Genomic DNA, 25,999 nt, shown 5'->3' on the forward strand with positions numbered 1-25,999 from the left:
TGGAACTCTCTGGGGCAGTGATGCTCTGTTTTCTTGGTACTTGGGGGGGGGGGCAACAGTGGGAGGACTTCTAGTGTCCTGGCCCCACTGATGGACCTCCTGATGGCAACTGGGGTTTTTGGCCACTGTGTGACAGAGTGTTGGACTGGATGGGCCATTGGCCTGATCCATCATGGCTTCTCTTATGTTCTTATGTGACACAGAGTGTTGGACTGGAGGGGCCATTGGCCTGATCCATCATGGCTTCTCTTATGTTCTTATGTGACACAGTGTTGGACTGGAGGGGCCATTGGCCTGATCCAACATGGCTTCTCTTATGTTCTTATGTGACATAGAGTTTTGCACTGGAGGGGCCATTGGCCTGATCCAACATGGCTTCTTTTATGTTCTTATGTGACACAGAGTGTTGCGCTGGATGGGCCATTGGCCTGATCCAACATGGCTTCTATTATGTTCTTAAGTGACACAGAGTGTTAGACTGGATGGACCATTGGCCTGACCCTCATGGCCTCTATTATGTTCTTATGTGACACAGAGTGTTGGACTGGATGGGCCATTGGCCTGATCCAACAGGGCTTCTCTTATGTTCTTATGTGACACAGAGTGTTGGACTGGATGGGCCATTGGCCTGATCCAACATGGCTTCTCTTATGTTCTTATGTGACACAGAGTGTTGGACTAGATGGGCCATTGGCCTGATCCACCATGGCTTCTCTTATGTTCTTATGTGACACAGAGTGTTGGACTGGATGGGCCATTGGCCTGATCCAACAGGGCTTCTCTTATGTTCTTATAATAAAAATAATAATTATTATTATTATTATACTTTTTATTTATATCCCATCCTCCCTGCCAGGGCACGCTCAGGCCGGCTCACAACATGAGTATATAATAAAACCATACATAGTAATTACAATTACAATAATAAAATCATCATTAAACCATGTTCTTATGTGACACAGAGTGTTGGACTGGATGGGCCATTGGCCTGATCCAGCAGGGCTTCTCTTAAGTTCTTATGCCGTTGCCTGCCTCTGCGCTATAACCCTGGGTTGACTTGGTGGTCTCCCACTGAAATGCTAACCCTAGGTCCGACCCCGCCCCCTGCTTGGTTTCTGTGATCTGACAAGATCGATCTAACCGGGCCCATCCAAGTCTGGGCAACCTATGCTTCACAAATTCCAATCAGAACACATTGCAAATAATGGAATTATTTGGCTTATTTCAAGTATCCCCCTACGAGTTGTTCTCACTGTTGATTGATCTTGCATTGCAGACTGCAATCAGAAGAGGTTAAGCCAATACAGTTTAACGAATAGAGTATTAGATTGGGATCTGTGAGAATCCCAGGTTCGAATTCCCCCCTCTGGCATGGAAGCCTGGTGGGTAACCTTGGGCCAGTCACACACTCTGCCTGCCCTACTTCACAAGATCATTGTGAGGATAAGATGGAGGAGAGGAATAAAGGCACCTTAAGTCCCCATTGGGGAGAAAGGTGGGGGTATAAATGAAAAAAATGAATAAACAGATCAATATGCTATATGACTATTATTATTATCATCATCATCGACTGTAGTCTGCTGAATATGACACCTGTTTTATAGTATAGTATATGATTTTATTGATATGTTGTTGTTTTTATTGTATTATTGTTTGCTATTTTAATATTGCTGGAAGCCACTCTGAGCTGTTTCGGGAGAAGCAGGATATAAATGTCTAATGATAATAATAATAATAATAATAGAAGGAGGAGGAGGAAAAAGTAGGAAGGAGAAGAAGGCGACGATGACAGCTTTCTCTTTGTGGGGGAGCCTGAGTATTCTTAAGGACCTAAGAGAAGCCCTGTTGGATCAGGCCAGTGGCCCCTCCAGTCCAACACTCTGTGTCACATAAGAACATCAGAGAAGCCATGTTGGATCAGGCCAGTGGCCCCTCCAGTCCAACACTCTGTGTCACATAAGAACATCAGAGAAGCCATGTTGGATCAGGCCAGTGGCCCCTCCAGTCCAACATTCTGTGTCACATAAGAACATAAGAGAAGCCATGTTGGATCAAGCCAATGGCCCATCCAGTCCAACACTCTGTGTCACATAAGAACATAAGAGAAGCCCTGTTGGATCAGGCCAGAGGCCCATCCAGTCCAACACTCTGTGTCACATAAGAACATAAGAGAAGCCATCTTGGATCAGGCCGATGGCCCATCCAGTCCAACACTGTGTGTCACATAAGAACATAAGAGAAGCCATGTTGGATCAGGCCAGTGGCCCATTCAGTCCAACATTCTGTGTCACATAAGAACATAAGAGAAGCCATGTTGGATCAAGCCAATGGCCCATCCAGTCCAACACTCTGTGTCACATAAGAACATAAGAGAAGCCCTGTTGGATCAGGCCAGAGGCCCATCCAGTCCAACACTCTGTGTCACATAAGAACATAGGAGAAGCCATGTTGGATCAGGCCAGTGGCCCATCCAGTCCAACACTCTGTGTCACATAAGAACATAGGAGAAGCCATGTTGGATCAGGCCAGTGGCCCATCAAGTCCAACACTCTGTGTCACATAAGAACATAAGAGAAGCCCTGTTGGATCAGGCCAGTGGCCCATCCAGTCCAACACTCTGTGTCACATAAGAACATAGGAGAAGCCATGTTGGATCAGGCCAGTGGCCCATCCAGTCCAACACTCTGTGTCACATAAGAACATAAGAGAAGCCATGTTGGATCAGGCCAATGGCCCATCCAGTCCAACACTCTGTGTCACATAAGAACATAGGAGAAGCCATGTTGGATCAGGCCAATGGCCCATCCAGTCCAACACTCTGTGTCACATAAGAACATAAGAGAAGCCATCTTGGATCAGGCCGATGGCCCATCCAGTCCAACACTCTGTGTCACACAGTGGCCAAAAAACCAGGTGCCCTCAGGAGGTCCACCAGTGGGGCCAGGACACGAAGCCCTCCCACTGTTGCCCTCCCCAAGAACCACAAATACAGAGCATCACTGCCCCGGACAGAGAGTTCCAACAATACACTGTGGCTAATAGGTCTGCTCCATGTTTACCCAATCCCCTCTAGAAGCTGTCTATGCTTGCAGCTGCCACCACCTCCCGTGGCAGTGAATTCCACATGTTAATCACCCTTTGGACGAAGAAGCACTTCCTTTTATCCGTTCTAGCCTGACTGCTTAGCAATTTCCTTGAACGTCCACAGGCTCTCGTAGCATAGAAGGACTGCAGGGAGGAGGGATAGCCGTTCATCCGTTAGTTTCAGAAGACCTTCCTCCTCCCTGGGATCAACACCATGTGGGGCCACTGGCGATAAGGCGTGGGCTAGAAGTGGGCGCTTCCTGGATCTTACGGCGCTGACCGGTCCTCTTTCCATACCTCATTCAAGGCGCACATCCGGGCGATCGAGCCGATGTTATTGGTGATGGTGATCAAGGTCGCTCTCGCCAGGTCCTCCTTGCTGGCCGCCTCTTGCTTCTCCTTGCTCATCATGTTCCCAAAGCTGGACAGAAAAGTTGGCGAGAAGAGCTCTTTAATCACAAAAAGCGAAGTCCAAGAGGAGAACGAGACAATGGCTTGCAAAGCTACACACGGCGGGGCATGCAGTTTGTAAGTAAACGAATAAACTTCACGGCGGGGTGAGGACTTGGAAGTTAGGCCCTAGTTTGAAGCTCGAACCACGGCGTCGCCCTGGTTCAAACACGGGAGTGATCGTGGCTCCTCAGGCAATGGCAGTGCGAACACTATTACAGGGGCTGCAAGACGAAGCCCGCCCAGGATCAGCTGTGCCCGTGGGAAGCCCTGTGGGCAATGCTCCCTCTAAGCTGTGGAGTCTTATGAGCAAAAATTCCACTTCGCAAGCTACTGCCATTAAAGTTGTGAGCTGCTGCATCAATTAGCTAGCTCTGGGGCCATCCGTCCTGAGCTGAGACCAAACAATAAATAGAGCCCCGTGGCGCAGAGTGGTAAAGCTGAAGACTGCAGTCCAAGCTCTCTGCTCACAACCTGTGTTTGATCCCAGCAGAAGCTGGTTCAGGTCACCGGCTCGAGGTTGACTCAGCCTTCCATCCTTCCGAGGTCGGTCAAAGGAGTCCCCAGCAAAGGAGTCCCCAATTTGCTGGGGGAAAAGTGTAGAGGACTGGGGAAGGCAATGGCAAACCACTCCGTAAAAAAGTCTGCCGTGAAAACGTTGTGAAAGCAATGTCCCCCCAGAGTCAGAAATGACTGGTGCTTGCACAGGGGACCAGCTTTACCTCTTTTTAGACCAAAACGCATGAGCCGGAGGCTAAAAACCTGTGAGCTAGCTCATGCTAACTCCTGTGGGTACAGCTTCTGGTGAGTATCCCCACCCCTCCTTTCCTTCTCTGGTCTATTGGACGCCCCCCCCCCCAAAAAAATCGGGATTTCTGAAAAATATTCGATCTGAATACTGCACTGGTATTGGGATCCAGGATGTATCAAGAAACAGGATTCCCCGCCGCCACTCCCAAGTTCAATATACCCAATCCAATCCCCCCCCCCCCCAAAAAAGGCTGGAAATTTTAGAAGATAGAAGAAGATATTGGATTTATATTCCGCCCTCCACTCCAAAGAGTCTCAGAGCGGCTCACAATCTCCTTTACCTTCCTCCCCCACAACAGACACCCTGTGAGGTAGGTGGGGCTGGAGAGGGCTCTCACAGCAGCTGCCCTTTCAGGGACAACTCTGCCAGAGCTATGGCTGACCCAAGGCCATGCTAGCAGGTGCAAGTGGAGGAGTGGGGAATCAAATCTGGTTCTCCCAGATAAGAGTCCGCACACTTAACCACTACACCAAACTGACTCTCCTTTTAAAATGACAGATTAAAACCAATAAAAAATAATTACAATTTAAAATTTTAAAAACATTTCATGGTGCTGTATGACTACAATATAATATAAGCGGTGATCACATAGTACTCTGTAATGATGTTGCGTGGCACCTCGCTCCCGGTTAGATCTCAAAGGCCTGTCGAAACAGTTTGGTCTTGCAGGCCCTGCGGAAAGTGCAGAGATCTCGCAGGGCCCTTATGGCCTCCGGGAGAGCATTCCACAATTCTGGTGCTACTACCGAGAAGGCCCTAGCTCGCGTCAGCTACAACCTAGCCTCCTTTGGTCCAGGGATGGACAATAGATTTTTGGTCCCTGAACGCAGTGCTCTCTGGGGAACATGTGCACGACTTCCCCAAACCCCAGGCAAGGCCTTACCTGGATGCTACGGCCCAACCAGGCAGCCCAAATCTCTCATAGTCGCCCCCATAAATATCTCGCACCAGCTTGTCCACTTTGGTGCTGTCCCCGCGGGACGCCATTTCCAGAGCCTCTTCGAAGGTGGAGCAGCCGGTCAGAAGGCAGCAGAGGCCGAAAAAGGTCCCTCCTCCAAGGCTGGCAAAGGCAGGGAAAAGACACAGAGAATCACAGAGTTGGAAGGCACCTCCAGGGTCATCTAGTCCAACCCCCTGCACAATGCAGGGGACTCACAAATATCTCCCCCTAAATTCACAGGATCTTCATTGCTGTCAGACGGCCACCTAGCCTCTGTTTCAAAACCTCCAAGGAAGGAGAACCCACCACCTCCCGAGGAAGCCTGAAAAGGCATTTGCCTTTTCAGCCACTGCATCACACTGCTGCCTCATGTTCAGCGTATGGTCCACTAAGATCACTAGATCTCAGAATTATAGAATCATAGAGTTGGAAGGGTCTTAAAGGTGCCACTGGACTCAGGAAAGGAAAAGGAAAGGTCCCCTGTGCAAGCACCAGTCGTTTCTGACTCTGGGGGGATGTTGCTTTCACGACGTTTTCACGGCAGACTTTTTATGGGGTGGTTTGCCATTGCCTTCCCCAGTCATCTACACTTTCCCCCCAGCAAGCTGGGTACTAATTTATCGACCTCGGAAGGATGGAAGGCTAAGTCAACCTTGAGCCGGCTACCTGAACCCAGCTTCCGCCGGGATCGAACTCAGGTCGTGAGCCGAGAGCTTAGACTACAGTACTGCCTCCCCCCTAAATTCATGGGATAAACATAAATCGTTCCTGCCAGCCAAGGACTGTGGAAGGGGTACGGGAGACTAAGGAGAATTTTAACCCATCCTGCTAGTAACCCGTCACCCTAAGTATACTGGAGGTAGTGGCGGCTACAAGCATAGCCAGCTTTAAGAGGGGATTGGATAAATATATGGAGCAGAGGTCCATCAGTGGCTATTAGCCACAGTATGTGTGTGTGTGTGTATATATGTATGTATGTATATACACACACACACACACACATACTGGCCACTGTGTGACACAGAGTGTTGGGCTGGATGGGCCATTGGCCTGATCCAACATGGATTCTCTTATGTTTTTAAGTAGGTGGTGGAGACAAAACAAGGAGCACACTCAGAGATGCTAAACGCTGGGCTAGAGGCAGAACAACAGTTGAAAGAGGCTGCACTTTTGGAGGGTTGACTCACAAATATACAATAGGTCTTCTTATGAGAAGCCAACCTCTATTTGGGATATTATAAACCAGCCTTTTTCCCTTTACAGATGTTGATGTGTTTAAAAGGTCTGCAAGGGTGCGTTCTCTTTTATTATGACTGTAGGCCACTGAAGAAAAGCAAATTAAGCTGAAACGAGTTTGGCCTGTGGGTTTTATGCATATAATCCTTTTGGTCTGGAGTGAAGTTCTGGCAAATTGATATTGTTATTTAACAACTGTATTTCATTTCCTATGCGTTTTTCACGTTTATAATTGCCGTAGAGTGGAATAAATACCTGTATGGTATGTTTTAACTATCAAACTCGAGTACCCACCTGTTTCAGTGGTTGGGTTTTTCTTCCCCTTCGGTTTGACAAAACAAGGAAAGATAGAGCCCTATCACATCCCGGCTACAAGCATAGCCAGCTTCAAGAGGGGCTTGGATAAGCAAATGGAGCAGAGGTTCATCAGGGGCTATTAGCCACAACTTATTGTTGGAACTCTCTGTCTGGGACAGTGATGCGCTGTATTTTTGGTGCTTTGTGGTGGGGGGCAACAGTGGGAGGGCTTCTAGTGTCCTGGCCCCACTGATGGCCTTCCCAATGGCACTTGGTTTTTTGGGCCACTGTGTGACACAGAGTGTGGGACTGGATGGGCCACTGGCCTGATCCAACATGGCTTCTCCTATGTTCTCTTATGTTCTTATCCCAAACACTTTATGATATTAACCACTAGATTTGTTAGATCTGAATCCAGTAGCAGCAGCAAGGTTTTGGGTATCTAAGCTTTCCAAAGCTCCCTTTGCCAGGTTCCTTTGACTCTCAGAAGAAGGAGAAGACCGCAGATTTATACCCCGCCCTTGTCTCTGAATTAGAGTCTCGGAGCAGCTTACAATCTCCTTTATCTTCCTCCCCCACAACAGACACCCTGTGAGAGACAGACACCCTGTGAGAGAGCTCTCACAGCAGCTGCCCTTTCAAGGACAACTCCTACAAGAGCTATGGCTGACCCAAGGCCTGCTTGGTGTCAGGGGGTGATGATGGTATTGGATTTATATCCCACCCTCCATGCCGAATCTCACAATCTCCTTTATCTTCCTCCCCCACAACAGGCACCCTGTGAGACAGCTCTTACAGCAGCAGCCTTTTCAAGGACAACTCCGCGACAGCTACGGCTGACCCAACGCCATTCTAGCGGCTGCAAGTGGAGAAGTGAGAAATCAAACCCAGTTCTCCCAGATAAGAGAGCTCTGGCTGACCCAAGGCCATTCCAGCAGCTGCAAGTGGAGGAGTGGGGAATCAAACCCGGTTCTCCCAGATAAGAGAGCTCTGGCTGACCCAAGGCCATTCCAGCAGCTGCAAGTGGAGGAGTGGGGGAATCAAACCCGGTTCTCCCAGATAAGAGAGCTCTGGCTGACCCAAGGCCATTCCAGCAGCTGCAAGTGGAGGAGTGGGGGAATCAAACCCGGTTCTCCCAGATAAGAGAGCTCTGGCTGACCCAAGCCCATTCCAGCAGCTGCAAGTGGAGGAGTGGGGGAATCAAACCCGGTTCTCCCAGATAAGAGAGCTCTGGCTGACCCAAGGCCATTCCAGCAGCTGCAAGTGGAGGAGTGGGGAATCAAACCCGGTTCTCCCAGATAAGAGAGCTCTGGCTGACCCAAGGCCATTCCAGCAGCTGCAAGTGGAGGAGTGGGGAATCAAACCCAGTTCTCCCAGGTAAGAGTCCGCACGCTTAACCGCTACACCAAACTACACCAAAAAGCTCATATGTAAAGCATCTTGTTGGTCTCTAAAGGGGGTACTGGACTCGATTCTGGCTGCTCCACAGCAGACCAACACAGTCAGCCTTGGAAACAACCTTCACAGAAGGAAAAAAAAAGATCCGTAACAGAGGTCACCTCCTGAGCTGGTCCATTGCACCACAGCAGTACTCCAGTTTGGTGTGAGAGCCAGTCTGAAGTGGTTAAGTGTGTGGACTCTTAGCTGGGAGAACCGTGGCCAAAATAACCCCAGGTGCCGCCAGGAGGTCCATCAGTGGGGCCAGGACACTAGAAGCCCTCCCACTGCTGCCCCCCAAGCACCAAGAAGAAAGAGCATCACTGCTCCAAACATAAGAGAAGCCCTGTTGAATCAGGCCAATGGCCCATCCAGTCCAACACTCTGTATCACACAGCGGCCAAAAAGACTCAAGTGCCATCAGGAGGTCTGTCAGTGGGGCCAGGACACTAGAAGCACTTCAACTGCTGCCCCCCAAGCACCAAGAATTCAGAGCATCACTGCCCCAGAGAGTTGGATCAGGCCAATGGATCACTGCCCCAAATGTTGGATCAGGCCAATGGCCCATCCAGGCCAACACTCTGCCACAAAGTGGCCAAAAAACCCCAGGTGCCATCAGGAGGTCCATCAGTGGGGCCAGGACACTAGAAGCCCTCCCGCTGCCCTAGACAGAGAAAGGGAAAAAGAGAAAGAGAAAAGCAGAAAGGGAGCAAATAAACATTCTGAATAAAGAAACCCCGTCTCACCTGGTCCTTGTCACCCACTTGTAGTTAAACTATATTGGCTTAACATCAAAAAAACCAGGTGCCATGAGGAGGTCCATCGGTGGGGCCAGGATACTAGAAGCTCTCCCACTGTCCCCCACACCCCTCAAGCACTAAGAATACAGAGCATCACTTGCCCCAGACAGAGTGTCCCATCTATACCTCCTGGCTAATAGCCACCGATGAATCTCTGCTCCAGATGTTTATCCAATCCCCCCTTCTTGGAGTGTACCTTGTGTTGAAAACACATCAAGGTCCCCATAAGAGTGTTGTGACTTGACTGGACTTAATCATTAAGAATATAAGAGATACCATGCTGGATCAGGCCAGTGGCCCATCCAGGCCAACACTCTGTGCCTCATAAGAACATAAGAGAAGCCATGTTGGATCAAGCCAATGGCCCATCCAGTCCAACACTCTGTGTCACAGAAGAACATGAGAAGCCATGTTGGATCAGGCCAATGGCCCATCCTGTCCAACACTGTGTGTCACATAAGAACATAAGAGAAGCCATGTTGGATCAGGCCAATGGCCCATCCAGTCCAACACTCTGTGTCACATAAGAACATAAGAGAAGCCATGTTGGATCAGGGCAATGGCCCATCCAGTCCAACACTCTGTGTCACATAAGAACATAAGAGAAGCCATGTTGGATCAGGGCAATGGCCCATCCAGTCCAACACTCTGTGACACATAAGAACATAAGAGACGCCCTGTTGGATAAGGCCAGTGGCCCCTGCAGTCCAACACTCTGTGTCACATAAGAGACACCCTGTTGGATCAGGCCAATGGCCCATCCAGGCCAAAACTCTGTGTCACATAAGAACATAAGAGAAGCCATGTTGGATCAGGCCAGTGGCCCCTCCAGTCCAACACTCTGTGTCACATAAGAACATGAGATGCCCTGTTGGATCAGGCCAATGGCCCATCCAGGCCAACACTCTGTGTCACATAAGAGACGCCCTGTTGGATCAGGCCAGTGGCCCCTCCAGTCCAACACTCTGTGTCACATAAGAACATAAGAGACGCCCTGTTGGATCAGGCCAATGGCCTATCCAGGCCAACACTCTGTGTCACATAAGAACATAATAGAAGCCATGTTGGATCAGGCCAATGGCCCACCCAGTCCAACGCTCTGTGTCACACAGTGGCCAAAAAACCAGGTGCCATCAGGAGGTCCATCAGTGCGGCCAGGTCACTAGAAGCCCTCCTGCTGCCCTAGACAGAGAAAGAGAAAAAGAGAAAAGCAGTAAGGGAGTGAAGAAACGTTCCAAATAAAGAAGCCCCGCCTCACCTGGTCCCTGTCACCCGCTTGTAGTTGTCTTTGGAGTACACGGCCAAGATGCTGACCCCGGAGCCGATGTTCACCAGGAGAAGGGGGTACGGGTTCTCCAGGTTGAAAGGGAGCTTGTGGCATTTCTCGGGATCGGTGGGGTTTTCAAAATAGTAGCACTCTGAGTGTCCGTTGAAGCTGACCGAATCGATGTAAAGGACTCCTCTAATAAGGCAGTCGAGTTCATCCAGTTTGCGTAGCTGGAGATCCCCCACCTGTTTGGAGAGACAAGCTCTGAAGAGGGCCGGTGGAACGCTTCCTAGCAGGACGCGACTGTCAAGCCATGTTTAATCCTTCTCTGACTGCCTATTTTTGCCTGAATATAACTGCCTTGTTTTAAAGATATTACTAACCCTGAATTAAGCTTGGACACATCAAAGCAGAAAAATAGCAGGCACCACTTTCGCGCCTCTTTCGCTTTTACTAACAAATGCAGGAATTTGCTCTTTGAAGATAAAGCCTCCAGGGACAGTTTCCCAGGCCAGACCTGGGCCCAGGAAGAATAACCACAGGGGAGATAAGGAAGTTACTGTGAATTTTCACACGTGAACGTAGGATTGTTTAGAGTTTGCAGCCATGTTTAGAGAACCTTTGATGTGCCATCTTTAAGTATGCATTCTACTGTTACTTTGTATCAGTTCCAATACCTAGCTCAATAGAGCCACATGGATTATCAATAAACTATACTCAACTCAAGGACTGGTTACTTTGAAAATTACATGCTTGACAGAGACGGTTGCATCCCATTACCGCTCGCAAAGCTGCCTTACACTGAATCAGACCCTTGGTCTGCCAAAGTCATAGAATCACAGAGTTGGAAGGGACCTCCAGGATCGTCTAGTCCAGGGGTGGCCGAACTGCGGCTTGGGAGCCACATGTGGCTCTTTCACACATACTGTGTGGCTCTAGAAGCCCCCACTGCCCTGTTGGCTGGCAGCTTGGAGAATGCATTTAAAGTTGCTTTCTTTCCACCTCTCCCCCCTCCACATCTATTCCTTCCTTCCCTCTCTCAAACATCTGACGTTCATGTCTTGTGGCTCTCAGACATCTGACATTTAATCTGTGTGGCTCTTATGTTAAGCAAGTTTGGCCACCCCTGGCTTAGTCCAACCTCCTGCACAATACAGGAAACTCACAAACACCTCCCCCTAAATTCACAGGACCTTCATTGCTGTTAGATGGCCATCTAGCCTCTGTTTTAAAAACCTCCAAGGAAGGAGAGCCCACCATCTCCCGAGGGAGTCTGTTCCACTGAGGAACCGCTCTAACGGTCAGGAAGTTCTTCCTAATAGAATCCTAGAGTTGGAAAGAACCTCCAGGGCCATCTAGTCCTACCCCCTGCACAATGCAGGAAACTCACAAACGCCTCCCCCTAAATTCACAGGACCTTCATTGCTGTCAGTTGGACATCTAGCCTCTGTTTCAAAACCTCCAAGGAAAGAGAGCCCACCACCTCCCGAGGAGGAATCCTGTTCCACTGAGGAACCGCTCTAACGGTCAGGACGTTCTTCCTAATGTTGAGACGGAAACTCTTCTGATTTAATTTCAACCCATTCGTTCTGGTCCTACTTTCCGGGACCCCAGAAAACAATTCCGCACCATCCTCTAGAGGACAGCCCTTCAAGTATTTGAAGATGGTGATCGTATCACCTCTCAGCCGCCTCCTCTCCAGGCTGAGTCAGCACTGTCTACTAAGAAAGATCTAGAATGGTCCCCATGAGCTTCCAAATATAATCAAACACTTACTAAGGAAAAGCAGTTTAGCAGCAGAGTGTCACATCTCCACGCAGATATCTCATGTTTAATCCCCGGCATCTCCAATTAACAAGAATCTTAGATAATACGCTGCAGGAAAGATCTTTGCTGGCGACACTGGGGGGCTGACTGCCATTAAAAACAAACAATACTGGACTACACACTCCTAGAATGTCCCTTACAGAGCAGCTTCTGTTACCTTCTTAAGCTGTGGATTTCTTTTATTTATTTACTACGTTGCTACCTGACCTTTCTCCTCATTAGTGAACCAAGGTGGCTTACATCGTTCTCTTCTCCATTTTATCTGCCAAATAACGCTGTGAGGTAGGTAGGTGTGTGACTGGTCTAAGGACACCCAGCGAGCTTCATGGCAGAGTGGGGATTCAAACCTGGTTCTGCCAGATCCTAGTCCAACACTCTAACCGCTCCACCACACTGCCTCTTGAAAGAGGAGGAGACTGGAGTTATACCCCACCACTTGGGAGTCTCAGGGCAGCTTACAGAGAGCCAGTTTGGTGTAGTGGTTAAGTGCGCGGACTGGGAGAACCGGGTATGATTCCCCACTCCTCCACTTGCAGCTGCTGGAATAGCCTTGGGTCAACCAGAGCTCTCTTATCTGCCAGAGTTATGGCTGACCCAAGGCCATTCCAGCAGGTGCAAGTGGAGGAGTGGGGAATCAAACCCGGTTCTCCCAGATAAGTCCACGCACGTAACCACTATGCCAAAAGCATACATCCTGATGGGAAACCCACTAGGGCAGGTAGCCTTTTCTAACGGATGGCCCCTTTCGCTTCTCAGTCTTTAGGTCGGCAAAGTCACACACGTTCAGCTCGTGAAGAGATCACCACGACAGCACTGGGGGAGCTGGTGGAATTAACTGCATCTTGGTTACCACCCAACCGCTCCTGGAAAGGTCTCGTTTACAGAAAAAAAAATGACAACTTTTTTACAGCTAGCAAATCTCTGCTTTACGAGTGTGCGGCTCAGCTTCTTGTGGCCCAACCAGGCAACAACGGTAAACAGAAGAAAAAGCCCTGTTGGATCAGATCAGTGAACAGAAGAAAAAGCCCTGTTGGATCAGACCAGTGGTCCATCTAGTCCAGCATCTTTTCTCATACAGTGGCCATCCAGGTACTCTAGAGGTCCAAAGACAAGGCACAGAAAAGCTGGATTCATGCGCTGTCCTTCACTTGGAGTCTCAGAGCGACTTACAGTCGCCTTCCCTTCCTGTCCCCACAGAAGACACACTGTGAGGGAGGTGAGGCTGAGAGAGCTCTGAGAGAACCGGGATTGACCCAAGGTCACCCAGCTGGCTTCATGCAGAGGAGTGGGAAATCAAACACAGTTCTCCAGATCAGAATCTGCTGCTCTTAACCGCTACATCAAACAGAGGCTGAGGCCTTCTCCTGATGTTGCCTCCTGGTACTGGGATTAAGAGATTTAAAGGTCAAGGAAGTCCCCTATGCAAGCACCGGTCGTTTCCGACGCCGGGGTGACGTCGCGTCATGACATTTTCACGGCAAACTTGTTTACGGGGTGGTTTGCAACTGCCTTCCCCAGTCATCTACACTCTATCCCCCACCCCAGCAAGCTGGGGACTCCTTTGACCGACCTCGGAAGGATGGAAGGCTGAGCTGACCTTGAGCCGGCTATCCGACCCCAGCTTCTGCCGGGATCGAACTCAGGTCGTGAGCAGAGAGCTCGGACTACAGTACTGAAGCTTTACCGCTCTGCATCACGGGGTTAAGAGGTTTAGGACCTGTGAATGTGGAGGTCTCAGTCACCATAGCTAGTAGCCACGAAACGACCTGTCCTATGTGAATCTGTCTGATCCCTCTATGCCTGTGGCCATCACTACATCCTCCGGCCACCATTTCCATACTTTATATGCTCCCTGTGGATCTCCTTTCCTCTGTCCTGAATTGAGTCCCCGCTAGCTTCAATGGATGCCCTCAACCTCTAATATTTGGGGAGAGGGAGAAAAAAATAAAATCGTTATGTTCAACTTTCTCCGCTCATAAGAACATCAGAGAAGCCATGTTGGATCAGGCCAATGGCCCCTCCAGTCCAACACTCTGTGTCACATAAGAACATCAGAGAAGCCCTGTTGGATCAGGCCATTGGCCCCTCCAGTCCAACACTCTGTGTCACATAAGAACATCAGAGAAGCCATGTTGGATCAGGCCAGTGGCCCCTCCAGTCCAACACTCTGTGTCACATAAGAACATCAGAGAAGCCCTGTTGGATCAGGCCATTGGCCCCTCCAGTCCAACACTCTGTGTCACATAAGAACATAAGAGAAGCCCTGTTGGATCAGGCCATTGGCCCCTCCAGTCCAACACTCTGTGTCACATAAGAACATCAGAGAAGCCATGTTGGATCAGGCCAGTGGCCCCGCCAGTCCAACACTCTGTGTCACATAAGAACAGAAGAGAAGCCCTGTTGGATCAGGCCAATGGCCCCTCCAGTCCAACACTCTGTGTAACATAAGAACATAAGAGAAGCCATGTTGGATCAGGCCAGTGGCCCCTCCAGTCCAACACTCTGTGTCTCATAAGAACATCAGAGAAGCAATGTTGGATCAGGCCAATGGCCCCTCCAGTCCAACACTCTGTGTCACATAAGAACATCAGAGAAGCCCTGTTGGATCAGGCCAATGGCCCCTCCAGTCCAACACTCTGTGTCACATAAGAACATCAGAGAAGCCATGTTGGATCAGGCCAATGGCCCCTCCAGTCCAACACTCTGTGTCACATAAGAACATAAGAGAAGCCCTGTTGGATCAGGCCATTGGCCCCTCCAGTCCAACACTCTGTGTCACATAAGAACATCAGAGAAGCCATGTTGGATCAGGCCAGTGGCCCCGCCAGTCCAACACTCTGTGTCACATAAGAACAGAAGAGAAGCCCTGTTGGATCAGGCCAATGGCCCCTCCAGTCCAACACTCTGTGTAACATAAGAACATAAGAGAAGCCATGTTGGATCAGGCCAGTGGCCCCTCCAGTCCAACACTCTGTGTCTCATAAGAACATCAGAGAAGCAATGTTGGATCAGGCCAATGGCCCCTCCAGTCCAACACTCTGTGTCACATAAGAACATCAGAGAAGCCCTGTTGGATCAGGCCAATGGCCCCTCCAGTCCAACACTCTGTGTCACATAAGAACATAAGAGAAGCCCTGTTGGATCAGGCCAATGGCCCATCCAGTCCAACACTCTGTGTCACATAAGAACATCAGAGAAGCCATGTTGGATCAGGCCAGTGGCCCCGCCAGTCCAACACTCTGTGTCACATAAGAACAGAAGAGAAGCCCTGTTGGATCAGGCCAATGGCCCCTCCAGTCCAACACTCTGTGTAACATAAGAACATAAGAGAAGCCATGTTGGATCAGGCCAGTGGCCCCTCCAGTCCAACACTCTGTGTCTCATAAGAACATCAGAGAAGCAATGTTGGATCAGGCCAATGGCCCCTCCAGTCCAACACTCTGTGTCACATAAGAACATCAGAGAAGCCCTGTTGGATCAGGCCAATGGCCCCTCCAGTCCAACACTCTGTGTCACATAAGAACATAAGAGAAGCCCTGTTGGATCAGGCCAATGGCCCATCCAGTCCAACACTCTGTGTCACATAAGAACATAAGAGAAGCCATGTTGGATCAGGCCAGTGGCCCCTCCAGTCCAACACTCTGTGTCTCATAAGAACATCAGAGAAGCAATGTTGGATCAGGCCAATGGCCCCTCCAGTCCAACACTCTGTGTCACATAAGAACATCAGAGAAGCAATGTTGGATCAGGCCAATGGCCCATCCAGTTCAACACTCTGTGTCACATAAGAACATGAGAGAAGCCATGTTGGATCAGGCCAGTGGCCCCTCCAGTCCAACACTCTGTGTCACGTAAGAACATCAGAGAAGTCATGTTGGATCAGGCCAATGGCCCCTCCAATCCAACACTCTGTGTCACATAAGAACATAAGAGAAGCCCTGTTGGATCAGGCCATTGGCCCCTCCAGTCCAACACTCTGTGTCACATAAGAACATCAGAGAAGCCATGTTGGATCAGGCCAGTGGCCCCGCCAGTCCAACACTCTGTGTCACATAAGAACAGAAGAGAAGCCCTGTTGGATCAGGCCAATGGCCCCTCCAGTCCAACACTCTGTGTAACATAAGAACATAAGAGAAGCCATGTTGGATCAGGCCAGTGGCCCCTCCAGTCCAACACTCTGTGTCTCATAAGAACATCAGAGAAGCAATGTTGGATCAGGCCAATGGCCCCTCCAGTCCAACACTCTGTGTCACATAAGAACATCAGAGAAGCCCTGTTGGATCAGGCCAATGGCCCCTCCAGTCCAACACTCTGTGTCACATAAGAACATAAGAGAAGCCCTGTTGGATCAAGCCAATGGCCCATCCAGTCCAACACTCTGTGTCACATAAGAACATCAGAGAAGCAATGTTGGATCAGGCCAATGGCCCATCCAGTTCAACACTCTGTGTCACATAAGAACATCAGAGAAGCCATGTTGGATCAGGCCAGTGGCCCCTCCAGTCCAACACTCTGTGTCACGTAAGAACATAAGAGAAGCCATGTTGGATCAGGCCAATGGCCCATCCAGTCCAACACTCTGTGTCACACAGTGGCCAATATATATATATATATATTATATATATATATATACACATACATACACACACATATACACACACACACATACACACACACACACACACACTGTGGCTAATAGCCACTGATGGACCTCTGCTCCATATTTTTATCCAATCCCCTCTTGCAGCTGGCTATGCTTGTAGCCGCCACCACCTCCTGCGGCAGTGAATTCCACATGTTAATCACCCTTTGGGTGAAGAAGTACTTCCTTTTATCCGTTTTAACCTGACTGCTCAGCAATTTCATTGAATGCCCACGAGTTCTTATATTGTGAGAAAGGGAGAAAAGTACTTCTCTCTCTACCCTCTCCATCCCATGCATAACCTTGTCAACCTCTATCATGTCACCCCGCAGTCGACGTTTTTCCAAGCTAAAGAGCCCCAAGCGTTTCAACCTTTCTTCATAGGGAAAGTGTTCCAAACCTTTAATCATTCTAGTTGCCCTTTTCTGCACTTTTTCCAATGCTATAATATCCTTTTTGAGGTGCGGTGACCAGAATTGCACACAGTACTCCAAATGAGACCGCACCATCGATTTATACAGGGGCATTATGATACTGGCTGATTTGTTTTCAATTCCCTTCCTAACAATTCCCAGCATGGCGTTGGCCTTTTTTATTGCAATCGCACACTGTCTTGACGTTTTCAGGGAGTTATCTACCACGACCCCAAGATCTCTCTCTTGGTCAGTCTCTGCCAGTTCACACCCCATCAACTTGTATTTGTAGCTCCCTACATCACGCACCCTTCCAAAGCAATATGACAAGAGAGCTGTCGCAGAGGTCCTGAAACGGGCCCTGCGCCTCTCCGGCAAAGCTTTGACAATGCGCTTAAGGGTAGATAAGCCAAAAATTGCCTACTGTGCGAAAGTCCTGCTCAAATTTATACGCTCCGCCTCCTGTGGCGCATAAGGCGGTGTGGAGGCTCGAGAAGTGCTTTTCGCTGCCCATTTGAATAAAAGCAGCCATGTCATGGGTAGGAAAGCGTATAAAGTGGAGATTGCCTTTACGTCCACACAGCGTAAGGTCCTTTAGTTCAAGGTGGACGTCCCGAATGCCCGTGGCTCCGTAAGCGGTGTTGGAGGTCAGGTATTTCCGGATGCTTTTCAGGTTCTCTACTTCCTCCTCCTCTTCCTCGGCGGTGATGTCCTTTGGCTCGAAATAAACGAGCTTGACCAAGGTCCCTCCGATGTCCAAGCCAAACCAAGGGAACGCTGAGCAACGGAGAGAGAGAAAGGATTGTTATAACGGCAGTTACGCCTGTTGCAATTTTTTAAAAATTTTTTTACTTGCGCTCTTTATGGACTCAGGGTGGACTACAACAGAGTCAGATTAGCTGACGGATGGGGCATTCCGTAAACCGTGCATCCTCCCCTTCCACCCCAGAAGTCTAAAAGCAAAATTGGAGCAATGCATAAGCATTAATATGACATAAGGACATGAGAAGCCATGTTGGTTCAGGCCATTCCAGGGGATGACTGGGGAAGAACATAAGAGAATACAGAGCATCACTGCCCCAGACAGAGAGTTCCAACGACAAGCGATGACACATTGCACGATGCAAAATTCCGTAAAAGGATCCTAGTTTCAGAAAGCTGGACTCAGTAGCGTCGACCGCTTTGCGAATTCTTTACTAGGGTGCAACTCTATTGCCTGTGTAGGAAAGCCCGCTTGAATAATTCAGGTTTTGCATGGCTTACGGAAAGCCCTGAGTGTGCGGGAACAGACGAGGGGCCGGCTGCAAGGGATCGCGTTTAGTACTACTGGAATACCTGCCACTGGAGCAGGTCAACTGGGGAGGCGGGGCTTACAGACAGGGCTGTTTCTTGCCACTGGCTGACCTGCTGTGATATCACAGAACGTCTAAAACAGGGATGTCAAACTCACTAGTTATGAGGGCCAGATCTGACATAAATGAGACCTTGCTGGGCCGAGCCATGTCGGGCTGGGCCATGCGTGTACCTATTTAAGGTTAGGTAACAGAGCTATAAACTTGATAAAGGACACAAATACAATTAAATATATTTTTTAAAACTTAAAATATGCCTAAAACATTAGCACTAGTTGGTCTTCAAGGTGCTTTCTTTGTATTTCTCCCATGGGATCCAGGGAACTGGGCAAAGGAAGCTCTGGCTCTTTCCTTCCTTCCCCAGAGGATCAGGTGGGGGAGGAGCCTCAGCCAACAGAAAGAAGCAAGGCTTGGCTCAGTAGCTCTGTTGTGCAATTGAGAGAGCCCGGCAAAACAAGCTCTCCATCCTCCCCTTCCACCCCAAGGGAGGAGCCTCAGCCAAAGGAGAAAATAGAGGTTTTGCTCTGTAGCTCCTGTGCAATTGAGCAAGCCTTGCAGAGCAAGCTGTGACGTAGAAGGAAGCAAGATATACGGAGAAGGAAGCAGATGACAGCTAGTTGCTCGGGGGCCTGATAGGAGCTCTCTGGGGGCCTGATTTAGCCCCCGGACTGCATGTTTGACATCCATGAAAAAACAAAGTTTCCCAAAGGCATTACAAGAACACATTAGAAATGAGAACGCTCGCAGAACTGTGTAACTTCAACAAGAGAAGTGAAAAGATCAGTCCGACTAGGACAGGGATGGCCATACTTGCTTAACCTAAAAGCCACACGGAATAAATGTCAGCCTCTTGAGAGCCGCCAGACATGAATATCAGATGTTTGAGAGCTGAAAGTAAGAAAGGAGATGGAGGAGGGAAGGAGAGGTGGAAAGAAAGCAACTTTAACTTTACATTCATTCTCCAAGCTGCCAGCCAACGGGGCAGCGAGGGCTTTAAGAGCCACAGTTTGGCTGCCCCTTCTCTAAAATGAGTATGAACGCTGAAGGAAACAGTCAACCTTTTTCGTTTTCCACCTGCTGGATTCAGTATAATCTGCAATTACACAACAAAGCCAACCTTACAAGACCACTTCCTCCCGGCTTAAGCTATTCCCTCACCCTCTGCCTCCTCCCTCCCCTCTTTAAACTCCTCCATTTCAGTCCCTTCGCTGAGGTCTAGTCACCACTCCTTATTCATAGAGATGTAAAATTTTGAAGCTCGGGAAAACCCCGGAAATTTTCGGAAAAACTGAAACGAAGGCCACATTGGCACTTCTTTTTTCTTTTCCAGCTTGAAAGCCATTCTGTTACCTTACAGAAACCCACCTTGGCGGGCAGGGCGGGGTATAAATCGAATTAAACATAAACAGACATTACTTTAGGAACATAAAATACGACTATGGATAATTTTACTTGGAATGAAATTACCACAACTAGCATATGAAAAATATAGTGCATCCAAACAATTGTTACAAACAGAATTTACTTTTTAAAGAGCCAGTTTGGTGTCGTGGTTAAGTGTGCGGACTCTTATATGGGAGAACCGGGTTTGATTCCCCACTCCTCCACTTGCACCGGCTGGAATGGCCTTGGGTCAGCCAAAGTTCTGGCAGAGGTTGTCCTTGAAAGGGCAGCTGCTGGGAGAGCCCTCTCAGCCCCACCCACCTCACAGGGTGTCTGTTGTGGGGAGGAAGGTAAAGCAGATTGTGAGCCGCTCTGAGACTCTGTCCTTGAAAGGGCAGCTGCTGTGAGAGCCCTCTCAGCCCCACCCACCTCACAGGGTGTCTGTTGTGGGGGAGGAAGGGAAAGGAGATTGTAGGCCGCTCTGAGCCTCTGTCCTTGAAAGGGCAGCTGCTGGGAGAGCCCTCTCAGCCCCACCCACCTCACAGGGTGTCTGTTGTGGGGGAGGAAGGGAAAGGAGATTGTAGGCCGCTCTGAGCCTCTGTCCTTGAAAGGGCAGCTGCTGGGAGAGCCCTCTCGAGCCCCACCCACCTCACAGGGTGTCTGTTGTGGGGGAGGAAGGTAAAGGAGTTTGTGAGCTGCTCTGAGACTCTTCGGAGCGGAGGGCGGGATATAAATCCAATATCTTCTTCTTCATCTTTAAATAATATTTATTTGTAATTGCAAAAATGGAGCAACAATCTCCTAAACTGTTTACTAGTTTATGTGGAACAGACAAAAAAAACTTCCACAAAACAATTTTTAAAAATCCAGAAGTAACAATTATTCATATTTCCTCTCCACAGTATTAAATAAAAATAAAAAAACATTCTCATAAAAAGAATTGGAAGAGGGGGAAGTGTATAGAAGGAGTGTAGGACTAAGTTTCAGTGAATGGGCATAACCTAGGACTTGCTTGTCCTCAGTGCACAGAAATTAGAATAATCTGATACCATACATATTTTTAGAAATGATTTGGAAAATATCTGAACACCTTGTTTTAAAATCTTATTCATCATGTTAAAATAAAACTTTCCATAATCAATTTTTTTTCAATTTTTTGGGGAAAAAACAAAAAAGGCTTCAGGAAGATGATGATGATGATATTGGATTTATATCCCGCCCTCCACTCAGAGTGGCTCACAGTCTCCTTTATCTTCCTCCCCCACAACAGACACCCTGTGAGGTGGGTGGGGCTGAGAGGGCTCTCACAGCAGCTGCCCTTTCAAGGACAACCTCTGCCAGAGCTCTGGCTGACCCAAGACCATTCCAGCAGCTGCCAGAGGAGGAGTGGGGAATCAAACTCGGTTCTCCCAGATAAGAGTCCACACACTTAACCACTACACCAAACTGGGAAAAAAGGGGGGGGAAACCCATTTCCCCTCCGAATTTTTTGGGTTTTTTCCGGGACTTCACATCTCTACATTCATCTTGCACATCTTACTTGCAATTTCCATGTGCCTCCCTCAGTTCCAAAGACTCCCTGTAGCGCCGAGGCCCAGATACATCTTAAAACTTCACATTAATTAAAACATAGTGGCATTATTCAAAAACATACACATACTCCAGAGCAGCGGTGGCCAAATTGTGGCTCTCTCACACATATTATGTGGCTCTTGAAGCCTATCGGCCAGCAGCTTGGAGAATACATTTAAAGTTGGTTTCTTTCCACCTCTCCCTCCCTCCCCATCTCCCCTTCCTTCCTTCCTTCTGGCTCTCAAACATCTGATGTTCATGTCTTGTGGCTCTCAAACATCTGACATTTATTCTATGTGGCTCTTATGTGACTACAACTGTGATATACTTGTCCTTTATGTGATTCACCCAAATTTGCAGAAACACCATTTGGCAGGGAATTTCATTACCTTTTATGGCTATCCAGACCACACAGCCAAGCCACACTGCTTTATGTGACCACGTGATCAGCTAGTTTGCCCTCCTAATCAACAAACTGCTTGTATTTCAGCTCACAATACCCGATCCCCCTCGTCTGACGAAGCGTGCTTAAGAAAGCACACGGAAGCTGACGTTCTGAATAAAAATTGCTTGGTCTTAAAGGTGCCACTTGATTCCTGCTTTGTTCTTATGTTAAGCAAGTCTGGCCACCCCTGCTCCAGAGTCGCAGTATTTATCCTGGCTTTATAATAACCAGGGCTTTTGGGGGGGTAGAAAAACCCCAGCAGGAACTCATTTGCATATTAGGCCACACGCCCCCTGGCACCAAGCCAGCAGGAACTGCATTTCTGCTTTAAAAAAAAAAACAAATCCCTAGTAACAACCACCAGCTTGCACAAACAATTCAGGACTCTTTCTACTGTCATATCACCACCTCTTGAGAACAAAAGCCAGAATTTTCCAGAATGTTTCAACTGAATCAGCTTGCTGGAGATATAAAAGCTTTACAGTAACAATACACAGCTGCCCTCTTGGTCCTTTGCAGCCAATATAAAGAGTCTCAGGGCATCTTAAAGCCTGCTGAATTTCAGAAGCAGAAACAGACTCTGCTAGAAGTTCACGGAGGACAGCAAACATGGTAGGCAGTCTGAAATGCAAACCCTATCGCAGGGGTGGCCAACGGTAGCTCTCCAGATGTTTTTTTTTTGCCTTCAACTCCCATCAGCCCATTTTTTTTGCCTTCAACTCCCATCAGCCCAACTCCCATTTTGCCTTCAACTCCAATGGCTGGGGCTGATGGGAGCTGTAGGCAAAAAAATCCGGAGAGCTACCGTCGGCCACCCCTGCCCTCTCTCTCTCTCTCTCTCTCTCTCTCTCTCGGCTTGACTTCGCGCACGAAGATTTAAGAAGGGTGCAGTAGTCCACGTCTGCTGCAGGCTCGCTGATGGCTGACAAGACCAATGCGGGACAGGCAGATCCGGCCACAGTGGCTGCAGGGCCCCTGCCCTATTGCACTATTTATTGGACGGGCTGTATCGAGTTACACCCTATAATCTGCCTCGAGTCTCAGAGAGAAAGGTGGACTAGAAACATAAATAAACGAAAGCTCTCTACATTTTTTGTAAGTCTCATGTCGAAAAACAGCGTTACGCCTGACACAAGTGATCTTTAGTGTCCGCTTCTTCCATCTGCTGAAATTAGCTTTTATAGGCAAGAGCCTTTCTCACATCATTGCCTAGTGAAGAGACGGGGAAGACCCGGGTTCAAATCCCCACTCAGTAATGAAGTTGGTCAGGTCACCTTGGGTCACTCACTCAGGCTAGCCTACCTCTCAGGGTTGCTGTGAGAATGTAACAAAGGGACTGAGCAACAATGCTTTTGATTTTTCTCGAGCAGGAAGGGTGGGATAAAAACAGATAAGCCTCTTACCTTTTACGGGTGCCAGAAGATTGTTTTTAATTCAAAACGTCCCACGCAGTACAGAGTAAGAAAAAGCCAATCCATTCTCGATTGAATTATTTCACACTCTCCATTTGGCAGAGAGGAAATGTATTGGCTGCGCTTGCCTGTGTCGTTTTCATCTGGCTGACAGAGTCTGACTACTAGACTGAATTTTACTCAGTTGCCATTCCCTGTTGCTTTATTAGCCACCATTAATTTGTTAAAAAGACATGGCCCAAGCAATGTCCCCTCTAAGTTGTGGAGTCTTGTGAACAAAAATTCTCCTTTGTGACCTACTGGCATTAAGGAAAGGAAAGGTCCCCTGTGCAAGCACCAGTCGTTTCCGACTCTGGGGTGACGTTGCTTTCGCAACGTTTTCACGGCAGACTTTTGACGGGGTGGTTTGCTATTGCCTTCCCCAGTCACCTACGCTTCCCCCCCAGCAAGTTGGGGACTCCTTTTACCGACCTCGGAAGGACGGATGGCTGAGTCAACCTCGAGGCGACTATCTGAAAACCCACCTTCTGCCGGGGATCGAACTCAGGTCGTGAGCAGAGCTTAGGACTGCAGGACTGCAGTTTTACCACTATGCACCACGGGGCTCTTCACTGGCATTAACAATATGAGCTATTACATAAATCAGTTTGCTCTGGGGCTGTTTTTCCTGAACGGAGACAAAAAACTGTGAGCCTGCTTACACTAACTCAGCTTAGAGGGAACACTGGGTACAAGTATTTTCAGGGCTTTTTTTTTTTTTAGCAGGAATGCACAGAAATGCAGTTCTGGCTGGGTTGGGGTGTGTGGCCTAATAGGCAAATGAGTTCCTGCTGGGCTTTTCTACTAAAAAAATCCAAGCATTTTAAATGTGTGTATACACAGATGCATCAATGTGTATTTGCAGATGTATACACCGCTATACTGGATTTTACTCAGTTGCCGTTCCCCGTTGCTGCCTTAACCACCATCAATTTATTAAAAAGACGTGGTACAAGTATTTTAAATCTGTGTATACCCAGATGTACACGCTATATACATATATATATACACATACATTCCTAAATCTAGGTACGCCTAAATGTCACCCTTACAACAACCCCGTGAGGTTGAGTAAGCTGGGAAAAAAAGGGGATTGGCCCAAGACCATTTAGAGCAAGGGTGTCTAACTCATTATATATATAAATCGAATAAAGTAAAGTCATTTATTATGAGGGCCGGATCTGACATAATGACACCTTGTTGGGCCAGGCCATGTCAGGCCGGGCCATATGTGTACCTATTTAAGATTAGGTAGTAGAGATACAAGCTTTATAAAGGACACAAACACACTTAAATATATTTTCTAAAAAACTTAAAACATACTTAAAACGTTAGCGCTCGTTGGTCTTAAAGGTGCTTCCTTTGCATTTCTCCCATGGGATCCAGGGTACTGGGCAAAGGAAGCTCTGGCTTTCTCCTTCCTTCCCCAGGAGACAAAAATGACGATGATATTGCAGGGGTGGCCAAGGGTAGCTCTCCAGATGTTTTTATCTACAACTCCCATCAGCCCCAGCCAGCATGGTCAATGGCTGGGACTGATGGGAGTTGTAGGCAAAAAAAACATCTGGAGAGCTACCCTTGGCCACCCCTGAGATATTGGAATTATATCCCACCCTATACTCTAAATCCGGCAGCTGCAAGTGGAGGAGTGGGGAATCAGAGGGGGAGGAGCCTAAGCCAATAGAAGGAAGAGAGGCTTGGCTCAGTAGCTCTGCTGTGCGATTGAAAAAGCCTGGAAAAACAAGCTCTGCCTCCCCTACTTCCTCCCCAAGGGAGGAGCCTCAGCCAATGGCGAAAATTGAGGTTTTGCTCTGCAGCTCCTGAGCAATCCTTGCAAAGCAAACTGCTATGCAATAGAAAACAAGATATAGGGAGAAGGAAGCAGATGACAGCCAGTTGCTCAGGGGCCTGATAGGCGCCCTCCAGGGACTAGATTCGGCCCCCAGACTGCATGTTTGACACCCTTGACTTAGAGAGTTTAAGGATCTGAGTGGGTAGAATTTGAACACAGGTCCTCCCCCTCCCCCGCCAACCCTCTGACACCTCCCGCCCTCTGGGCTCAAGGAAGGTGACAGCCACCCGCTCCGACCAATCCCCTCCTGGGCAGGCGGGCCCGCCCCTGCCGCAGCCCCGCCCCCTTCCCCTCAGAGGCGCGGCTCCCCGCCGGCGCCCCCTAGCGGCGACTCACGAGGGCGGTTCTTGCGCGGGGAGTCGAGGCGGGAGCGGAAGGCGGGGCCTCGCCGCGGCCGTTGGTCGGCGGCGCCCCCCAGCCCGCTTCCCGGAGGGCCGGCGGGAGGCGCCGCCTCAGCTTTCTCCTCGCCGCCTCCATTTTGTAGCTGCTCCATCCTCCGCAGCGCCGCCCGGCCCCATTCGCCGTCGCCGAGGAGAGCACTGCGCCTGCGCCGAAGACACCCTCGCTCCTCAGCCAGAGCGGCAAGGCGTTTCCCTCAACCCTCGGCCACTCGCAGCCGCCCTCCGGCAGAGCGACGGGTGAACCGACCAATGAGAACGGCGAGAGTTAACAGGGCGTGGGCGGGACGGACGAATCCTTCCAATGGCCGCTGTCCGCGGAAGGAGATTGACACATTTTAA

General features: G+C 49.0%; 1 protein-coding gene across 2 annotated transcripts in view; it reads right to left on the reverse strand.

Moving 5' to 3' along the window:
* PANK2 (pantothenate kinase 2) overlaps positions 1-25,786 on the reverse strand; it is a 32,837-nt gene extending 7,051 nt beyond the window's left edge. Inside the window, exons 1-5 of one of the 2 annotated variants that reach the window (XM_060247190.1) lie at positions 25,596-25,786; positions 17,629-17,981; positions 10,314-10,567; positions 5,229-5,405; positions 3,382-3,505 (exon numbers count right to left, since the gene is read on the reverse strand). In XM_060247190.1, coding sequence (XP_060103173.1) covers positions 3,382-3,505; positions 5,229-5,405; positions 10,314-10,567; positions 17,629-17,981; positions 25,596-25,752 — 1,065 coding nt within the window. In that variant the 5' untranslated portion in view covers positions 25,753-25,786. The remainder of the gene's footprint in view (positions 1-3,381; positions 3,506-5,228; positions 5,406-10,313; positions 10,568-17,628; positions 17,982-25,595) is intronic. The other variant, XM_060247191.1, reaches the window with a different exon arrangement.
* Positions 25,787-25,999: the final 213 nt, after the last annotated feature.

The sequence above is a fragment of the Heteronotia binoei genome, chromosome 9 (assembly GCF_032191835.1).
Source record: "Heteronotia binoei isolate CCM8104 ecotype False Entrance Well chromosome 9, APGP_CSIRO_Hbin_v1, whole genome shotgun sequence".
Lineage (NCBI taxonomy): Eukaryota > Metazoa > Chordata > Lepidosauria > Squamata > Gekkonidae > Heteronotia > Heteronotia binoei.